The sequence below is a fragment of the Syzygium oleosum genome, unplaced genomic scaffold (genome assembly GCF_021117445.2).
Source record: "Syzygium oleosum isolate NSW1041296 unplaced genomic scaffold, Sole_v2.1 Sole_v2.47, whole genome shotgun sequence".
NCBI lineage: Eukaryota > Viridiplantae > Streptophyta > Magnoliopsida > Myrtales > Myrtaceae > Syzygium > Syzygium oleosum.
The window spans coordinates 700,966-722,718 of NW_026607531.1; the positions used below are offsets into that span (position 1 = coordinate 700,966).

Here is a 21,753-nt window from a genome sequence, read left to right on the forward strand (position 1 = left end):
GGTGAAACTTACCAGATCCAGATATAGTAAGGATTGATAGACTGAGAGCTCTTTCTTGATTATATGGGTGGTGGTGCATGACCGTTCTTAGTTGGTGGAGCAATTTGTTTAGTTAATTCCGACAACGAATGAGACCTCAGCTTACTAACTAGCTATGTGGATGTACATCTCCAGGGCCAGCTTCTTAGAGGGACTATGGCCACTTAGGCCAAGAAAGTTTGAGGGAATAACAGGTTTGTGATGCCCTTAGATGTTCTGGGCTGCACGCGCGCTACACTGATGTATTTTATGAGTCTATAGCTTTAGCTGACAAGCCTGAATAATTTTTGAAATTTCATTGTGATGGGGATAGATCATTGCAATTGTTGGTCTTCAACGAGAAATTCCTTGTAAGCGCGAGTCATCAGCTCGCGTTAACTGCGTCCCTGCCCTTTGTACACACTACGCATCGCTCTTATCGATTGAATGGTCAGGTGAAGTGTTCAAATCGCGGCGACGTGGGCGATTTGCCTCCGATGACGTCGCGAGAAGTCCACTGAACGTTATCATTTAGAGGAAGGAGAAGTCGTAACAAGGTTTCCATAAGTGAACTTGCAAAAGGATCATTGTCGAATCTTATTTAGCAGAATGACCAGAGAACTAGTAACAAACTCAATAGGGACGGCGAGCTTTGCCCAACGTCACCAGACGCTTGGGTGGCACGGGTGCCTATGGCATATGGGCTTTTCTTGGTGGCACAATGAACCTCGACGCGAAATGCGCCAAGAAACTTGAACAAGAGAGTATGGTCCCATCACCCCATACATGGTGCGTGTGTGGGATGCCATGCAATCTTCTATTATTTATAACGACTCTTGGCAACGAATATCTCGGCTCTCGCATCGATGAAGAATGTAGCGAACTGCGATACTTGGTGTGAATTGCAGAATCCCATGAACCATTAAGTCTTTGAACGTAAGTTGCGCTCGAAGCCATTTGATCGAGAGCACGTTTTCCCGGGTGTCGCATATGGTGTTGCCCCTAACCCTTCGCCTTGAATTGGACGGGTGGGACTTGGGTGTGTATGTTGGCCACCCGAGATGACCTTGTCCCAGTTGGCCCAAAATTGAGCGTTAGAGCGATTAGCACCACAACATTTAGTGGTTGATGAGACCCCAATGATTAATGTCATGCGTGGCGCTTGTGCACACTTATGGATGACTACTCGAGAAAGACTTGGGTATTTGTGCTTTGGCACAAGTTTGATACTATTGTCAGTATCATGCAGTTGAGAGTTTTGATAAAAAAGGAGACTGGTAAAATGATCAAGCATGTGTGGATTGATAATAGTGTGGAGTTTTGTTCAGAGCAGTTAAACGGATTTTGCATGAAAGAAGGCATAGTGAGATACCGCACTAGTGCCAATGAATCACAACATGTTGCAAAGTTGATAAGTAGAACATCACTAGAGGCAGCCTATAAAATGCTCTCTAGTGTTGGTATGGCTAGGAGATTCTTAGCGAATGCGCTTAGTACAACGAGCTACCTAGTGAATAGATCCTTATCGACTGCGATCGGATGTTAAACTCCCAAAGAAGTGTGGTCAGGTAACGTTGCTAATTATTATGTTCGAGTTAGTGATGGTAAGCTCGATGGATGGGCAAAAAAGTGCATTTCCTTAGGTTATGCATAATGTGAGCGAGGCTATCGGTTGTGATGCTCGAAATTAAATTCACCTATTGTTAGCAGAAAAGTTATATTTGACGGGTCTCCAGTACTTCTGGTTAGGAATGTTATTAGCAGTGTTCATATGGATTTGGACGGTGTTCAGCTTAAGGTGGAGTTGCAACCAGAAACTCCTGAAGTAGCGGGTACTAGTAGAATAATTGACATAGATGGTGCTTGTAGCGAGGTAGAGCCCATAGAATCAACGGTTATTGTATCTGCTGATATTAATAAGGTACGTGTTCGATCTCTTGATAGATATGGATGCAACGTTGATTTTGCTTTATCTGCGATTGAGGAGGTTGTGTCTGTGGAGCAGTTAAAAGTATATGTGGAGTTGGTGTTTGATGAGATCCATGATAGTGGCGAAATTCAAGCGCGGCTTGGACTTGGACAATGTCTGTGGTGGTTGAGCCCATTGGGGCTATGGGAGAGTAGTAGAAAAGTTCCGACGAAGCGACTGTGACTTGGCTCAAACATCGAGCCAAAGTCAAGATTGTTAAAATTATGTCTCAATTTTGAGCCTGAATATGAAAGTTTCCTAATTCGAATAGATTTCCTATTTTGAATAGGTTTTCAAATTGAATAGTTTCCTAGTTGAAAAAATATTTTCGAATTGGAGAAAGTTTTCTAAAAAGAGGTTTCCATATTTTGGATCCAATTCTTGCCTATATATAAGAAGGGGATGTTATTTGTGAAGATCATCAAAGATAAGCTTCTGCTTGTGAATTACACCTTGAAGATATCCGAGTGTGTTTGAGCGATTAACTCTTTTGGTAAGATTTGTTAATTCCTTCGTGAGATTGAGAGATTATTTCGTGAGAAATTGTGGGCTAAATACTATTAGATTTATTGGGTGTAATTGGGGCTTGGAAAACACCGATAGTGTTTAAGTGACTCGAGTGTGGTTGTAATCTCCATTTGTATCGCTTGATCTATAGTGAAATTAGTTGCTCTCCCCGTGGACGTAGGTAACTACGACCAAACTAAGTAAATCTGGTGTCGGATTTGTTTCCTTGTTCTTTTTGTTTAATTGTTCGATCGCTTGCTTCTGCAATAAATGGTATCAGAGCCGATGATTGATTGGTGGCCTACTCCCAATTTGTTCCGATGTTTGGTGAATATCTCAAGAAAGAAATCTCATGATCAATGCTTATTTCGAGTGGAAATTGCCATCACGGTTGGTTTGGCGAGAAGAGACCATGAACAGTTAGTCTGGTGACGCGAGATAGAGATCACGGGTGATGCAATCCTAAGTTAGCAGTTGATGATAGTTGCTGTGCATAGTTACGGGTTCATTGCAATGACGTGGAGATTCAACTTGAGATATGTTGATGCTGAAGGATACTTGAATCAAGGGAGAGCATACCTAACACTGAGCTTATAAATGAGGAGGAGATTGTTGAAATAGACATGTGAGTTGTGTTATAAAAGTCCCACATCGAAGATTTGGTATGGTGTTGAGCAGTTTATATATTCAAATTGGCCCATAACTCATTGGCTTAAGCTTTTGAGTGAAGGTACGTCCAACTGGATATGTTGACGGGCTCGGACTTCGGCTCCCTATTGGGATCTCCCCCAGTGAAGGTATCGGGCTACTGTTACGTGCTCCTAACAAATGGTATCATTATTAAAATTACGTCTCGATTTTGAGCCCCAATAGGAAAGTTTCCTAATTCAAGTTTTAATAGATTTCCTAATTGAATGGTTTCTTAGTTGAAAAAGGTTTCCTAATTGGAGAAGGTTTCCTGAAAGGAGAGTTGCTGTTTTGGATCTAATTCTCGCCTATATATAAAAAGGGGATGTTATTTGTGAACATCATCAAAGATGAGTTTCTCACACCCTGAAGTTATCCGAGTGTGTTTGAGCGATTAAATCTTGTGGTAAGATTTGTTAATTCATTCGAGAGATTATTTCGTGAGGAATTGTGTACTAAACATTATTTGATTTATTTGGTGTAATTGGGGTTTGGGAGACACCAAGAGTGTTTGAGTGATTCGAATGTGGTTGTAATCTCCATTGTATCACTTGATTTATAGTGGAATTCGTTGCTTCTTTCCCCGTGGACGTAGGTAACTATGACTGAACCAAGTAAATTTGGTGTCGGATTTATTTTCTTGTTCTTTCTGTTTAATTGTTTGATCACTTGTTTCCGCAGCAAATGGTATCGGAGTCGATAGTTGATTGGTGGCTCACTACCAATCTGTTCCGGTGTTTGGTGAATATCTCAAGAAAAAAATCTCATGATCGACACTTGTTTTGAGTGGAAATTGCCATTGCGGTTGGTCTGGCGAGAAGAGATCATGGACAGTTGGTCTCGTGACGCAAGATAGAGACCACGGGTGATGCAACCCTAATTTAGCAGTTGATGATAGTTGCCATGCATAGTTAAGAGTGCATTGCAATGGCGTGGAGATTCAACATGAGATATGTTGGTGTAGAAGGATACTTGAATTAAGGAGGAGCATACCTAACACTAAACTTACAAGTGAGGGGGAGATTGTTGAAATAGACATGTGAGTTGTGTTAGAGAAGTTCCACATCGGAGATTTGGTGTGGTGTTGAGCAGTTAATATATTCAAGTTGGCCCATAACTCATTGATTTAAGCTTTTGAGAGAAGGTGGGTCCAACTGAATATGTTGACGGGCTCGAACTTGGGCTCTCCATTGGGGATCTCCCATGTTGAAGGTATCAGGCTACTACTATGTGCTCCTAACAAATGGTATAATTGTTAAAATTATCCGAATAGGAAAGTTTCCTAATTCAAATTTGAATAGGTTTCCTAATTAAATGGTTTCCTAGTTGAAAAATATTTCCTAATTGGAGAAGGTTTCCAAAAAAAAGGTTTGCTAATTTGGATCCAATTTCTGCCTATATATAAGATGGGGATGTTATTTGTGAATATCATCAAAGAGGAGCTTCTGCTTGTGAATTACACCCTAAAAATATCCGAGTGTGTTTGAGCGATTAAATCTTGTGGTAAGATTTGTTAATTCTTCCGTGAGATTGAGAGATTATTTGGTGAGGAATTGTGGGCTAAACACTGTTTGATTTGTTGGGTGTAATTGGGGCTTGGGAAACACCGAATGTGTTTGAGTGACTCAAATGTGGTTGTAATTTTCAATGTATCGCTTGATCTATAGTGGAATTCGTTGCTGCTCTCTTCGTAAACGTAGGTAACTACGACCGAAGCAAGTAAATCTAGTGTCAGATTTATTTTCTTGTTCTTTCTATTTAATTGTTCGATCACTTGCTTCCTCAATAAATGATATTAGAGTCGATGGTTGATTGGTGGCCCACTCCCAATCTGTTCTGGTGTTTGGTGAATATCTCAAGAAAGAAATCTCATGATCGACGCTTGTTTCGAGTGGAAATTGCCATCACGGTTGGTCTGGCGAAAATAGACCATGGACAGTTGGTCTGGTGACGCGAGATAAAAATCATGGGTGATGTAATTCCAAATTAGCAGTTGATGATAGTTGCTGTGCATAGTTAAAGGTGCATTGCAACGACATGGAGTTTCAACTTGAGATATGTTAGTGTAGAAGGATACTTGAATCAAAGGGGAGCATACTTAACACTGAGCTTACAAGTGATAGGGAGATTGTTGAAATAGACATGTGAGTTGTGTTAGGGAAGTCTCATATCGGAAATTTGGTGTTGTGTTGAGCAGTTAATATATCCAAGTTGGCCCATAACTCATTGTCTTAAGCTTTTGAGTGAAGGTGCGTCCAACTGGATATGTTGACGGGCTCGGACTTCGGCTCCCTATTGGAGATCTCCCCCGGTGAAAGTATTGGGCTACTGCTACGTGCTCCCAATAAATGGTATCATTGTTAAAATTATTCTCTTGTAACATCCGTGTGCAACCTCTATTTGTAACCTTCGTTGATAACCGTCAATTATAGGCTTTACATAGCCACATTGTACTCTTCGGAGACCCCCCGACAAATCAATCAAAATTTTATCTTTTCATTATCTTTAAGTTTTCTATATTGTACTTTCAATTTCCCTTAGTTGTAGATCCTTATGATTCAGGTAGATGTTAGTGCGCACCCATCTATCACGTCATCGATGAGACTCGGATGTGATATTTTGGCGTAAATTAGTACCGCCATTGACTAGTGTCTCGCAGAGTTGGTTCATATCAATTGTACTGCTTGGGTTTGTCGTTGATCAAATACCGGTATGGTTCAAGTTTGTAATATCTTTGTTGAAATATGTGGATTCCTTTTCTCGCCTAGATATCTCCTGTCCGGAATCATCACAGAACCTGATCTCCTCTCATTAAAAGTCAAAAACCGACTTTCGGTGAAAGGTATTTCGTCGTGGGAGCAATTCCGGCGAAACAAAAACCTATGACTTTTTTATTCTTATTTTTTATCGTAGGAGATCTCTCTATTTAACCAATAGAACAGGGCTAAAAATTAAATGTAGCAGTCGTGCACTTGCTCAGGAGAAAACATTCAAGTTATCATCGAATGTGTTGAAAGATTATCATTATATTTGTGAATTGAATGGAAAATTGACATGATTCACATGCAAAGATCTTCCGAGTAAAACCAAATTGAATAACAAATGGAAAAAGAAAGTGTTTCTAATATCACTCTAAAATTTGACAAAAAAAAAATTTCATTCCAAAAATGCAGTCGAAAGAACTGAGTGTCAGGCAATTTAGACTACTTTCTTATTGCAAAGCAAGTCGATCAATAATATCTCATCAATTATACCACCGTAGGGCAACGTCAATGAGACAAGCTTATACGTACCAGCTATAGGCTCAGGCTCGGGATACAGTGATGCATCATATCCAGGACGACAAGCATCAATCTCGGTACACGACCGACTCCCATCTCTCCGGTGAGATTCTCAAAAAGTGGTTCTCTCCTCTCCATGACCACCCCTTGCGCACCGGTGGCCTCGTTCATAGCCGTGGTGCTGACAATCCCTATTGTGGTATGTCGCATCCCTCTCGTGATACCTATCATGTTCACTCCAGCGGTTTCCACGTCTGTCCATGACGTCTCTCTTTAAGGACGAAATGCTTTCATGACCAGAGCCACACGACTGTATAAAGAGAGATGCAGAAAGGTGAGTGATGCACGACGAGAAAGGTTAAACCAGAGCGAAAGAGAGGGAGGTCTTGGATGCTAAGTATTGTTGAAAATTTTCAAAAGAAAACGGGGGTGGTTTTTTGATAAATTTAGTTTACCTTCTTTTGAGAAAACCGCCCACGTCTTACCCCCTCTCTCCCACGCCTCTTAGCCGTTCTCTTTTTCCATTTCTTTTGAAAAAATTACATTAAATCCCCTAAATACGAATCTACCCTTAACTTTTACCGATCGCTGGCCCTCCACTCTGTCAAAATGTGCAATAAACATGATTTTCAAGAGTAAGAAATGGACTGACCAAAAAAGAGAGAGTAAGAAATGGATATTTTATTCTGTTTTTTTCAGAAATAATTAATCACGAAGTCCTCTGAAATTTGGGAGTAGCACAAATTGGCTCGCTAATCTTTTTAATATGACGCATCTTCCTAAACTCTTTTTTTTTTCCAATTTTTGTAAAAGCAAGTAAAGAAAAACCAGAGTTAAAGAATAGGGTTATCTCTGCCACATGAGTTATAAATAATAGGATTAAAATTGGATTTCTAACCTGGGCATATAATTATAATTGATATTTCAAATTGTATGATGGGTCTGAAAATCATACTTCTTCTACAACCTACAATATCATTTGAGTACCTATCCGACTCATCTATGAATTAATGTATTTAGTAATTAAAACTAAACAGAAATATATGAACCCGATATGTTTTCGGCGGGTTGAAAAGGGTCAAACGGAAACATATAAATTCCTAACTATTTTTATTTAAGTAAGTATATTTAATATGTTCACAACTTTGACCTAGTTCGACTTTCATTCTGCACTAATTGAGTTTGAGTTTATGGCCATGTCAGCAATATCTTAAACTAGTTCCATTGCCATCCTTACTCCACCCATTCACCAATATCACCATTTTCTTAAAAGTAAATTTTTTGTACTCGAAATTCATAAACACACTCTTGTCATTGAAACCAACGAATCCAAGTATCAACTATGAAGAATTGAAGAAACATAAAATTGGGTAGATTAGTTTATAACACTTCTAAAGCGCAAAAGGATTTTGTGAAATTTATCATTTCCGATGAAAATAATGAAAAAAAATAGCTTTCCCTTTGACAAGTCATGGGCATCACACATGTCAATTGAGGTCCAAAGTGGACAAAGTGTGTTAAATAAGGGCATGAAGTACCTAATTAGTCTCAAATAGGGGCCCGAAGTGCCTAATTAGTCTCAAGTAAGGGCCTGGGTTCGCCGGCTGGTCAAATGCTCATCGGCCGGCAAGCACGTCACTGTTCCAATGATCGGAACAGGGGTAATTTCGTCTTTTACTCTTTTTTTTTTCTCTTTTCCTTTTCCTTTTCTTCTTCTTTTTTTTTCTCTTTTCCCTCCGCCTGCCATAACCGGGGTCGGCGGAGGTGGCCGGCCTCAGGCGGAGGCCGCCCTCGCCGGCGTCGGGCAAGGGAAACCCAGGGTCGGCTCTCGCTGTCGTCGGGCAAGGGCCGCCCTCGCCTAGGCTGGGCGAGCAAGGGTCGGCCCTCGCCTGGGCTGGGCAGGCGAAGGCGACCCTCGCCAAATCCGGCGAGGGTGAGGGTTGCCCTTGCCAGCGTCGGGCGACCCTCGCCGGCGTTGGGTGGCCTCCGCCTGAGGCTGGCCACCTCCGCCAGCCCCGGCTATGGTCAGCGGAGGGAAAAGAGAAAAAAAAAGAAGAAGAAGAAAAGGAAAAGGAAAAGAGAAAAAAAAAAAAGAAAAAAAAAGCAGAAATTGTCCATGTTCCGATCCCCGGAACAGTGACGTGCTTGTCGGCCGGTGAGCATTTGACCGGCCGGCGAATCCAGGCCCTTACTTGAGACTAATTGGGCACTTTGGACCCCTATTTAAGATTGATTGGGCATTTCAGGCCCTTATCTGACACTTTGTCCACTTTGGACCCCTTTTTGAGAAAATGATCCCACTTTGGGTACCAAATTGAAATTTTCCCATAGAAAAATGGACGAAGGGTAAATAACTGTAGGAAAATGAAAGTTGATCGAGAGAGCGTGGCGTAACAATTAAAAATTCAGAAGTAAGCATGCACTACCACTAAAGCTCATGGGAATTTTGTACAATTTGCACTGTTTTTTTCTTATTCCGTCAAAGCTAACAAAACAGCTTGACTTCTCTACATAAATTCCCGAGTATCATCCTCCAGAAAAGAAGCAAACCGATGAGAGTGATGTGGACGCCACTGAGGAGAATGAAGAGGCCATCGAATTGGGAGTATGCTCCATCACCGCTTCGTGATACAACCTTCCTCTTTAGGCGGCGAGATCGGCATGACCAGAGTTACTGATTTGGTGCATCGAGCAAAGGTAAAACCATAAGCTGTAAATCAACTTCTGCAAGTGGTTAGAGCTAAACCGGTGCTCATCCTAGAGGATATGGTAATGGGTTGGGTTGCTCGTCCCAGGGCCACCATAATGGATGCACAGATAGAAGTAGAATTCAAAAGGATGCACAACCGTTGTGCCCACGACCGTCCCTGGCGGCATGTTGCCTATTGGACCCCCATCGACATCTCTCTCCAAGAAAAGACGAGTTTGGCGGCGCAGATGCTGTTGGTGTTTGTTTGTAAAACAAACAAAAAAGGCTATTTTTTTGTCCCACGTAGGAAAGAAAGGAAAGTTTTAGTCTATTTATAAGTTAAATTATTATCCTTTATCGTAAATGGAGAAAAATGGATGAATGTGCTAGACATCACAATACCCGTGTACGGGTGCGCGATTTTAACATGCACTTAGCACATTGCTCGCTGCGGACCAAAATAAGCCTTAATCAATAATCTATTTTTATTTATTTATTTATTTTTAATGACTATTCGGACAAAACCGTCCATTTTAGGACACGAAAAGGTATATCCAAAATCGACAGTTTTCATGCTCGAAGAGTTGTGTCCGAATTGCAACTTTTCAGACATGAACGGTTGTGTCCAAATGGCGGTTTTCAGACACAAAGGGTTATGTCCGAATTGCAATTTTTCAGACATGAATGGGAATGTTCGTATTGGCAGTTAGACACGAAGAGGTGTGTTCTATTTGCTTATATATATTGGACAATTCTGTTCAATTGACAAAAGATTCAGAACTCCCTTCATTTTCGTCATCCTTAAAAGAAAAACAAGACATCAATTTTCTCAATTGTTTTGCAGAGAGTTTTAGGAGAAATACTAGAATTGATATCTAGTATTCTCACAGTGACTTCGTTGTACCTTGAAGGGAATTTGCCAGTAACCTATAGCAACTTCGTGGGGCAAGTTAATCCTAAAAAGAGTGATTACACTCCTCAAAGTCTAACTACATTCCGATTGTATTTCCTACAACACATTTTTTTTCCCAACAGATGCGCCACCGATGATCGTGATGGTTGGCTTGTAATCTTTCTCGGAGAAAGCCGGCTTGTAATCATTCTCAGAGAATGCCAGCCATCTTCAAATCATGCAATTCTTCATTAAGGACCATATTGAACTGGCTTTTGCTCACCCCATCACGGAATAATACGAGTTTCTTGGGCCTAACTCCATTCAGATGGGCATATGTCTTGACGAGCTCCAGACAGATCTTCCCGATGTTGACAATTTTCTCTTGCCGGTGGAGTTCAGGTCACACCCTTGCAGCATAGTGATTGTCAGCAGGCCAGTTGACGGTACCGACGACTGCAACAAATGACAGACCGATTGTGTTGTGCGATGCGGGATGGTTGACATCATCACCAACGAACATCACATGCCCCTTGTCGTTGATGTCCGGGAATGGATTGAATAGCTCCATAATGCTGCCCCCAAGCTTGGCATTGATCTTGAGGGCCAGAGTTGCTAGATACTGATTGTTCGCTTTAATGGCCTGCATGGAAAGGCAATACGTCTCAGAGCATGCATATGAAGAACAAATCAGCCACATTTGTTTCACACGATTGCATGGAACACAATAAATATCTCAGTATGACAAACATACAACAAACGTCCATCACTAATCAATTACAGGAAGTACGTGCAACATCCCCGGAACATTCCCATGGTGAACTCACCAGCATCTCGCCACATACATATATATATGTACATTCAATTTTCAGTCCCATATAAGAAGCATATACAGAGAACAATGTGCAAGGAACAATTCAATTTCAGGCAAGTGACTCTCGAATAATTTCTAAAATAGATCGAATCAGATTGATCTCTTATGAACACTAATCGCACATCTAAATCAAAACATTGAGAAGTGAAACCTAAGTGTATAATCACCGGACTCATACTCGATGAAAAAAAAACAAAACTCAAGTAAAGCTTTATACGACAGAGACGACAATCAATCAAACAAACACACTATTCTCAATCAAAATCTAACAGTAAATGCTCCCTGATCTATTTCAGGAAATATAATCAAACATTCGTTAAGCACTTCAGTCAAAGGATCTAGATGCAGCTAGGAACATCCGAACCATCACAACATCATCAGGGCAGGCTCAAGTCACCAGCAGATCCTCAATTGGAGGCTATTTTCAAATAAACCACAACAAAATTTCTCAGCCTCAGCTTTACCCAAAGACGATCCGAAGATAGAACATGAGTCGATGCTCATCATTACCTTAGAGTTTCAGCTTCGGAAGATGAAAACGATATATGAAATCAAAAAGATCGGTGAAATCTGAGTTCGATGCTCTTCTCTCGATTCTCTGTTTAGAATGGCCCCTCTTCGTACCCCCGAGTCTGCTCCTTCGATTACGGACTAATATGTGCCAGCCTTGCCCACGTGGGAGATCCTCCTCTACCATCGGTTCTGCTTCGTTGATTTTCTTCTCCACTCGCGCATTCCTCGTTGACCAATTCTGTAGACAACGTGAGAGAACTGAAATTCGCGTATTCCACGGGGGAGAGGGGACCGGGTCTTCCTTTTCATAACTCGTATGGGCTCCCCCCTTTTGGGCTCGTGCCAATTAAAATTCTTGAGCAATAATGGGCTTGGGATCCGAGTCAGCGATTGGTTAAGCTTTACTAAAAACTCGGGTCGGTTCCATTTTCTATGTTATTTATTATTCATTTCTACATTGGCCGCGAAAGAAGGGAAGGCTCTGAAGCATTGCGGCCAAAGGAAAAGTGGACGAGTCTTGTGTTGCAGCATCGGAATCGACGGCTACTTTTAATTGTGTCATATATGTATCGGCAATATCGGCATTCCTCCTTTATAAGTCAAGAATGCTTCACTATCTGGTCAAGTTATCAAGTTCTCGTCGGCCAGACGATTCACTGGCGAAGATTATCCGCGGTCATGTTCAAAACTGCCCCTTGGGACAATCATCTTTGACATCCCCATGCCTTGCATCTATTCCACGATAAGACCATCGTACAATACTTTCTTGATCACACTAAATATTGGCTATAGTCTATAAACTTGAAAAATAGATGGAAAATAGGCTATAACTTCCAAAGGTGTATTTGAGCGAAGATCAATTCAAACTAGCCAAGAATCGACACGACGCACTCCTTGGTCGAAAATTGATTGCGATAGAGTATCGTCAAACCAAAGTTGGTCCAGAAAGAATAACGTGGTCCGATCACTTGGTTCAAAAAAATCCCCATTCCAGATGTTTGAGGACTTGGGATAGTCATAAATGACGTTTACGACGATTCTTGGCTCTACGGAGATTATTTTGAATCATAAGATCGATTAATGAGAGAAATCTGGTCAGTTATTCAATTATAAGATTGATTAATGATTATCCTCACCAGCGGCACTGCAGGGCTCCTGATTCATTGTTCGCGCCGCTAATGCTTCCTCAAATCGAACCACCAAGGTCTCACCGGACATGCCAAAAAAGTCGGAAAATAAGGAGTGGCTTTGTTTCCACTAGGCAGCGGTAACTTGGTATCCGAAAATATTGAAGGAATGTAAAGCTTAATCCAGGCCTGAAGAATCCAGGAAGGGCCGTAAAAAATGCCAGAAGTATTCTCGTACATATGCAGAGAAGCATGGGTCAATCCCCCTATAAAGGACAGCCAAGAGTAGTCGTAGAGTAGATTTTTTTTTAATTTTTTTTCCTTTTTTTTTCATTTTCTCTATGGACGACGAGCGGTCCGAAAACATTTGTTAAGTATATTTAATAAAAAATCATGTCCTATGATGTTGAATGCATTAAAACTGAAAAAAAATTATATATATATATGGAACAATTTTTAGTAAAATCCTCTTATTTATATTCTCCAAGATTTAGAGGACCATGCTGAGCTGATCGAACTCCCCCCTTCAATAAACTCTTTTACATTAACATCATAAAAAAATGGAAAGAAGTACGTACCACTGAATGGATGCGTAAGAATTGGCAGAAGTTTTTCTTAATAGCCTTCATCATCTTGCAGACCGAATGCACAATCATGCAAAAATCGTGCATGACGACAAAGGAATTTTCTCGACCACCGAAAGAACTAAGAAATTATTCATTTTCTTTTCCTTTGATATGCATATAAGTGCTTCCAAAATTGAATTTTTTCTCAAATATTTTTGATTGATACGCAGGAAATTTGTAATTTCGAACAACCCACTTATCCAGATAAATCAAACGAAATGAATCCAACATAGAGCTTGTTCAATTGATTGCTCTGACCGGCCATGCATCCTCTTAGATGGTTGGGCAAGAAAAGAGGTGACAGAGTAATAATCATTCACGAAATACTTCAATCTTTCGCCAGCGAGTGCGTCGGCACATTTGTTAAACATATTTTAGTACAAAAAAACTTGACCATTCAAAGTATCGCCAGCAAAAAAGAGAAACAGCCAATGTGTTGGCATTTCTTGATTAGTTATTCAACGGGAAATATACAAAAAAAAATCTTAAGCTTATTGCAATAATGAAAATTCAGTCATAAACCTTTTGCTTTATGCCAATTCATTCCATCCTATCAATTTTGGCTTACCGAATCTGACGTGGATAATTTTTAATAATATTTTATTTTTGGAATTTTTATTTATTTATTTATTCTTTTTTTTTTCCTTTTCTTTTTTCTTTTCTTCCTTCTTTTTTTTTTTCCCATAGTAGGCAAGGGCCATGGGCGAAGGTGGCCTTGCCCACGGCTGGCCAGGCCATGTTCGCCTTTGCCCCTTGGCCGGCGAGGTTGGGTGAGATTGTCTTGCGCCCAAATCGCGAGGCGCGGCCATGGGGGAAGGCAGCCATGGCCTCGTTGGCCATTGTGGGGGAAAAAAAAAAGTAAAAGAAGGAAGGAAAGAAAAAATAAAAAATAAAAAAATTTGAAAAAATAAAATATTATTAAAAATGATTTCATTAGCATTGGCCGTGCACGTAGGACGGTTGGTGTTCACGTTAGTGTCCTCGGCCAAAATTGGCTGGATGACTGGACTGACACAAATGCAATAGATTTAGGACTGAATTAGCATAATTACAATAGGTTTAGGAATATTTTGGTAATTTTCCTGCTCCTCTATAGGAGTAAAGACAGGCCTTATAAAAGAACCTTGGCCTTCATTGTGTGGAAAATGTTAGAAAGTGCCTCTTAAGATCTTTTTAAGTGGTCACCCATTGTGCTATGAAAACATAACGATTTTTTTATCGAAGTAAGCGAAACATGCATTACTCAATTTTCAAGGTGTATTGATACGCGATATTATCGTGTTCAGTGATCATGACTATTGTCTTTAAGATATTCATGAATAACACCCTTATTATTATTTTTCTTTTTCTTTTTGCACCTCTGTGTTGCTCTTAGGTCCTATAATCAAAACTCTTCATCCGATCCGATTTATTTCACTTCTCCGATTGATTACAATATGAACACTATCAACAATACTTTCCCCTGAAAATATTCACTAATTTGATCAACTATTCCTTCACTGCTGTACCAAAAGGAAGGTGTACAGTAACAGGAACTTTACACCAACTTCACATTTCCCCTCCACCGGTTTGGAACGCTCAAAACGAGTAAATTATCTTATTCACCCGGGATCAAATGACCCTGACCAGTGACCGTCGACCGTCGACCGAACGTCAATGCAGCCGTGTGCCTAGTGTTGGTTGAGGCTGTTCCACAGGGACTCGCAGCGCCGTCGGGCAAACCCGACCCTTCGCTTCTCCAGGTCGTAAACCACCTCAAAACCACGTTGCCGATAATTCCCCATGGTTGCCACGGGCTCGCCTTCCGCCTTGGCCTCATCCCCTCCGTTCATCAGCATCAAGCGCCCAACTCGCGACCGCCTCCTGCTGCCATTGCCGCCGTCCATGAAGTCGTAGAAATAATTCCCCCTGGGAAGCACCACCACTGGACCCCTGCCCCACGAAATGCAATGTAACAGTAGGCACGCTCGTCATTGCGTCGTTGTGGTAGTAGCAGCACGGGCTCAGCCCGGTCTTGTCTTCTATTTCTCTCGCTTGCTTATGGACTCGGCCAAGCCGTCGCTCAAACTTGGCGACCACCAAGCCGTACAGGCCCGCAGGCAGCACGGTGAACGTCGTCCCCAAGTCGACCACCATTCTGCCATTCCCGTGGCCGTCCACAGCCCTCAATTTCTCTGCCGCCGGAATATGCTTCCGGTCCACGGATATCCCCTGCAGCCCGACGCAGTAGAAGTACGGATGCTTCGGGTTGTCGAGCATCTCAGCTGCACGAACTCCCCGCCTCGTCGTTGCTAAACGCTTTCTCCTTCCGCCCTAGGATGAGAGGGCTCGGCCGGCAAACTCGGTATGGAAATGGAGTGGCGATACAGGGTGGCAGTGAAGCTGCCGTCTCCGTCGGCATAGTAAAAGGATGGGCAAGAGAAGGAGGCAGAGTCTGGAGATTTTGTTGGACTCAAGGGGGCAGCAAGCAGCAGCGCAGAGGTCGAGGAGGAGAGAGAGGAGTGAGCGGCCGCGCATGCAGGTGGAGGAAAGGTTGAGGGTAACGACGGGGTTGTGGCGGTTGGGGTTGGGGTTGGGCTTGCCCTCGCAGAGGATGCAGTTGAAAGGAGCGCAAGGGAACCAGACGAGGTCGCTGCTAACTGTCCATGAAGATGTAGTTCAAAGCTACGTTGTCTTCTCGCTGTAGCCGAAAGCTTGAACGATTTGAATATTGATTGAAGCATTCATTGCCGCGGCTCCTCAGCGTTCCTCAGACGTGCATTTCTTGCTCTGCTTCTCTTTGTTCTCCGTCGGTGAGAACTGAAGATCTGAGATCTCGTCTAAAAATTTCCATCGCCAGTTGTGGTTCTGTTCGTAGACGGTGGTGAGGGTTCCCGTCACCAAATCGAGCGTCACTGATAAACCAGGTACTCCCGATTATACTCTGTTTTGATGAATGGAAAAGAACCGAATAATATACTCTGAATCAATCTGGAATCGACTCCATCTATTCGAGTGTATTTTTTTTAGCAATTACAGACATCGTTGGCTGATTTTGTTTTGGATTTGGACTCTAATCAAGGGTCATTGTGCTTTTCTGTCATTCCTTCACTGATTGCATATAACGTGCTTGATAAAATGCCTCTGAGAATATAAATCCAAATTGGTCCGATATTTTGCCTGACTTGAAAATGTGCTCAACATGTTGATATAGATAGCTTGTTAGTGATTGATTTGTTATCTTCCCAACTTATTCTCACTCATATTCATCATCACCGAAGACGAATCTGATCATTTCATTTTTGATCCTTTGGTGCTCGGTGTGCTCTCGCGGTGATTGAATGGCCGCCGTCGGAGAGGAGAACAAGCCAAAGTTATTAATGTGCACCATGGCCGATCTCTGATTGTTCCATATTATATTAGTCGGCTCGCCGCCGACGATGGCTATGGCGTCGGTCTGGTGGTCGAAGGTGATTGCTACTTGGACTTGCAAAGTCCATCCTCGATTGTGATACGCGGACCGGGCTCAAAGGCCTGGCCTGCGCCCTTATGGAATCCTTGTTAGGCATTATCCGCATTTCTGAATAAATAAAAATAAAAATAAATCCGAAAATAGAAGAAAAATTAGAAAATTGGTTAGAAAAATAAATCTTTTTAGGTTGTTAGATTTTAGCATTACAATTAATTTATTTTCATTTATATAATACGTACGAAAATTCATGACTTTCTCTAGTTTGTTTTTTGATCAGATACTTTCTCTAGTTTAGATATAAGAAATTTAGTTTCTTTAGAAAATTGAATTTGATTTGAACTAAGCTCATGGAGGTTGCTGTCCCGGGCTTAATAACGAGGCTGTGTCATATTATGTGCCCGACTCTTATTAGGTTACCTTACTGCACTTTACCTTTTTACTCGCTCTTCATTACTTTCTTATACCAATTGATTGTGATTCTTTTATATTGTTTTCCTATGTTGTGATTTGCTTTCTTTAGCCGAATGGTTAGGTTACCATTTCTAGGATCATAATAAACACCAATAAAAAACCTCATGGACACCTAGCAGGCGAGATCTTAGGATTCATAATTTTGTAAAAAGACTCCTTGGACTAACAAATAATCAAGTTTAGGTATTGAAGAGCATTGGTTAGATAACTAGCGTAATCAAGTCCTCGACCCTACATTTCTGGTCGTGTAGGAAGTGAGGTATGCTCCTATAACTCATTTGGTTTCTAGCCCACCCCACTAGGCTAGTAGCGACTCCTCATTTATAATTCTTGTAGGATTAATTGAAACTAAAATTGACTATTCAAATGTCGCGCAAGGTAAGGGTTTAGGAGAACGCGTGCCGATTGAGGACCGTTGGTCCACCTTTGGCATTACTTCTAAACCCGTCCTTTCACCGACGGAAAGAGGGTGATGACGATTAGGTCCTTTGCTCTTCTTTGCATAAATAGGATAGACCATCAAGCCATTGTTCAAGTGAGACCCATCATTAACTCAAATAAGCAAAAAATCGCAGCTTCACCGCCAAGTTACCACCAGTCCAATGCAATTTGTACATAGTGGAAAAAATCCGGATCCATCTACAGTTTGCTGCACGAGATATTGATAAAACAATGTTGACACCTAAATTTTGGCTTACTATTTGAAAATATTTGCACAAAAATTACGGATTAATTTTTAACTCCTAAATAAAAAATAATATATTTAGATGGCATAGCATATAGATAGTAGAAGCATTTTCATCGGCTCATATGGTTGCATTTAAATTGGACCGGCAACGAATGGATTCAAGTGAGGGAAATCCCGAGTTAATTTGGGCTAAGTCCACAAGAATGTGGAATTCAGCCAAGCCCGTTGAATATTCACCATAATCTCAAAAATTGCATGGGCGTTGCACCTGTCAAGCAAATTGAGAAATCTTTATTCTTTATGGAAGTTAATTGATCCATCAAAATTTTGATGAATAAAGAAAGCGAGCGAGAGACGAGATCAGCAAGATATTAAACACTGAGCTGGAGGTGGGTGCAAAAGGCAACGAGTGGAGATAATATCTTACGGAGAGTTTGGGAAGAATTTTCGCAAGCTGGACTCCATTGAATATTATTATTTGCACGATACGAAGAATATATTTTGATGATCAAGTGGAGCCCGGGATACTGGCTATTTAAGGAGCGTACACGGACATGAAGAGGAGGCCACAAAAATTGACATACACGGCCACCATTGAGAGAAAAAGAAAATCGTGAAGAGAAAAACAGGGAGAGAATTCACGGCCAGAAGAGAAAAATCGAGAAAAGTTGTTGAGAGCTGGGAGCATGAAGGCATGAGCGAGCCCCAATCGTCCAGGTAATTCTTGCAGGTTCCTCGGTCACGCATTGCAGCCTTCTCGACTCCCCCAGCCTTGTCACGCCCGGCACTGCTTCACAATAGCCGCGTCGGACACGAGCTGCATCTAAAGAATGTGTTCCCCTTTTTCCGCGATTTCTGGGAATCCGTTTCAGTCATGCCCCAACCGCACAGGACCCGAAGAGAGATCACTATATAAGCCCTTGTTGGACTTGGCACACACCCACCTCAGGGAACCATTAATGGGGGCTCAAAGGTGATGGCCTTCGCGTGATCACATTGTCTTCGGCAGAGCCATATGTCCATCGAAAAGACACATCGTCGATCTCTCGCTGCATCCCTCTCTGCTTGTCCCTCCCCAACCTCCATCTCCCACCTTAGAAACCTTGTACGGGATCCTCGCCGTCGTCCATCTTTCCTCTGTCCTTTTGTTTTGTCAGTCTGTTTCTGTTCTCGTCGCTGCCCGATGTTATAAAAGGAGGACCTGCGCGCAACACTTGGAGCAAATATTAACCGAGAACGATGCCTTCATCACTGGCCCAGTGGCTCTGCCTCGTGGCCGTGATCTGGCTCCAGACCATCGCTGGGACGAACACCAACTTCCCGGCATACTCCTCGCAGCTCAAGCAAGTCCTCTCCATCTCCCAGGTCCAGCTCAACAACCTCGCCTTCGCCTCCGACGCGGGCAAGCTGTTGGTGTGGTTCTCGGGGATCGCTGCGGTGTACCTCCCGCTCTGGCTCGTCCTCCTGGTGGGCGCGTTGCTTGGGCTTGCCGGGAACGGCATCCAGTACCTCTTCGTGGCTGGCAAGGTCGCCTCGGTCTCGTACCCCGGGATGTTTCTCCTTGCCGTCCTCGCCGGGAAAAGCATCTGCTGGATCAACACGGTGTGCTACGTGGTCGCGATCGACAACTTCCCACTTCACCGCCAGCTCGCTGTCGGGCTCACCACCATCTACCAAGGGCTGAGCACCAGTGTCTACACGGATATAGTTGACGCCGCACTCAACAAGCGCGGCGGGACTGGGGCTAGAGCTAAAGCATATCTGCTTCTCAACTCAGTCCTGCCAATGGCCGTGCGCATGCCACCGCGCCTTTAGTTCGGGTTGTCAATGCAGACGGTCCAGGGGCGGGCAAAAATGCGCACGTCCATTGGCAGGACTGAATTGAGAAGCAGATATGCTTTAGCTCTAGCCTCAGTCACGCCGCGCTTGTTGAGTGCGGCGTCAACTATATCCGTGTAGACACTGGCGCTCAAAATTTGGTAGATGGTGGTGAGCCCGACGGCGAGCTGGCGGTGGAGCGGGAAGTTGTCGATCGCGACCACGTAGCTCAGCCCTTGGTAGATGGTGGAGTTCATCAACTAGTCCATAGTTTGAAGTGGACGGACAACCATAGCATTTGCACGTAAATGTCTTGCTTGATCGGGTCTGGACTTTAAGTCTAGACTTCATGGCATTCAGCATTAATTGTCCTTATTTCCTAGCTAGTGAAAACACATGCGAGCCAGGCCGCTCGAAGGCGGGAGGGACCTGAAGCCCGATAAGAGAAGAGATTTCTACAAGAGATGTTAGGCACGTTCTCCATAAGAGATTTCTATGCATACGAAGATAAGATATTGTTCAGTGCATGTCGATTATAAGAAACTGTTTTCACGTATGTGCTTGCATCGGATGACATAATATTACATTACTCGAAGAAATTCGCCGTATGAATTATCGCTGTCTTGCATTTTTGTCCGTCCACTTATAGGTGAAAAGTTGGCTCTTTTGTTCCAATGTTGGAGCGAGGATCAATGTCTGTTACATTTGAACGGACACTAAAGCTTTTGGGACAACGTTCTTTAACGTCCTGAGACTTTAAGTCATGGTCCAAAAGCTAAATCATAAAGTGAACATTTTTCTTTTTCTTCCTGTTTCAGCAGAAAGTACGTGGTGTCGAGACCGGCATCAATGGCGGTACTGATGGCACCGATGGTCGGTGCCTACTTCCTGCTCCTCAGCCCTGCCATGGCGGCGCTCTACGTGAGCACCGCCGTCATCGGCATCTGCACTGGGCCATCACGTCCATCTCCGTGGCGACCACCACCGAGCTCTTCGGGACCAAGAACTTCGGCGTGAACCACAACATCCTTGTCACCAACATCCCGATTGGGTCCTTCGTCTTTGGATACGCCGCGGCGTTGCTCTACCGCAGCCAGCGAGGCGGCGACGGGAAGTGCATGGGGATGGAGTGTTATAGCACGACGTTTGTCATCTTGGTTCACGCCGAAGTTCTTGGTCCCGAAGAGCTCGGTGGTGGTTGCCACGGAGATGGACGTGATGGCCCCAGTGCAGATGCCGATGATGGCGGTGCTCTAGTACCACAACATCCTTGTCACCAACATCCCGATTGGGTCCTTTGTCTTCGGATACGCCGCGACGTTGCTCTACCGCAGCCGGCGAGGCGGCGACGGGAAGTGCATGGGGATGGAGTGTTATAGCACGACGTTTGTCATCTGGGGATGTCTGTGCTTACTTGGGACTGTCCTAGCTTTAGTCATGTACGCACGTACGCGCAAGTTTTATTCAAGAAGTATAGAGAAGTAGTAGCTCACTAAACGAATGCACTCTTCAATACGAGTTAGGATATACACCTTTTCTTTTATTTTGCCAAATATCTTCGCTCAAGGAAAAAAAAATTCCTGGACATGTATGTATGTGTTATTGATCGAGAAATCGGCATTATATAATTCACCTAATCTAAGATACAAGTGTTTTTTTTGGTCGGAATCTAAAGTGCAAGTTCAATGTGTGGTTTTTGAACATTGGGGTATTAATCAGACTGTTACCATGTCACTAAAAGAAAAACGTATTGCATTGACACGACTTATGATACTCGACTCGATAATTCGATACGATGGCCAAATAATCTTACGGGCCCACATGATAATGCACATGACTACTAAGATACTTTAGCGTGGACGCAATTTCTCTTTAAATCTTACGTAATGAATTATGAGTAATATGATATATTATTCATTGCTTTTCAACCATACTAATTTGTCGAGTGATAATTCTTTGTGTTCGTACCTCACAGCATTATCCTAAAAAAAACTGATCTTTTGACTCATTGACTATTGTTTTTATGCTTGCTCGCTTGAACAGGACAATAAAACGTGCCGCGATTCCAACCACAACATACAATCCCAACTAGAAAATCGAATTAGCACTAACAAATACCATATATAAGTCTCGATGAGATGC

The 21,753-nt window shown here is 42.7% G+C and overlaps 1 protein-coding gene, 1 non-coding gene and 2 pseudogenes across 2 annotated transcripts; 2 read left to right on the forward strand and 2 right to left on the reverse strand.

The window, feature by feature from the left end:
• Nucleotides 1-849: 849 nt before the first annotated feature.
• Nucleotides 850-1,005, forward strand: LOC115688022 (5.8S ribosomal RNA). Its single transcript, XR_004006534.1, has one exon. It is a non-coding gene; the product is annotated as a 5.8S ribosomal RNA (ribosomal RNA).
• Nucleotides 1,006-8,988: 7,983 nt separating this feature from the next.
• Nucleotides 8,989-14,023, reverse strand: LOC115687991 (protein argonaute 2-like; annotated as a pseudogene).
• Nucleotides 14,024-14,836: 813 nt separating this feature from the next.
• Nucleotides 14,837-16,740, reverse strand: LOC130136621 (probable aspartyl protease At4g16563; annotated as a pseudogene).
• A 2,013-nt stretch (nt 16,741-18,753) lies between these two features.
• LOC130136622 (protein NUCLEAR FUSION DEFECTIVE 4-like) lies at nt 18,754-20,990 on the forward strand. Its single transcript, XM_056306725.1, has 2 exons — nt 18,754-19,584; nt 20,430-20,990. The coding sequence occupies exons 1-2, from the start codon at nt 19,033-19,035 to the stop codon at nt 20,988-20,990; spliced, it is 1,113 nt and encodes a 370-aa protein (XP_056162700.1). The 5' UTR covers nt 18,754-19,032.
• Nucleotides 20,991-21,753: the final 763 nt, after the last annotated feature.

What these genes read in the sequence shown, in the direction of transcription:
- LOC130136622 (XM_056306725.1), top strand. Translation starts at nt 19,033, where the DNA reads ATGCCTTCATCACTGGCCCAGTGGCTCTGCCTCGTGGCCGTGATCTGG. An exon ending in ACTCAGTCCTGCCAATGGCC is followed by an intron (nt 19,585 to 20,429) that starts GTGCGCATGCCA and finishes TTCCTGTTTCAG; the next exon opens with CAGAAAGTACGTGGTGTCGA.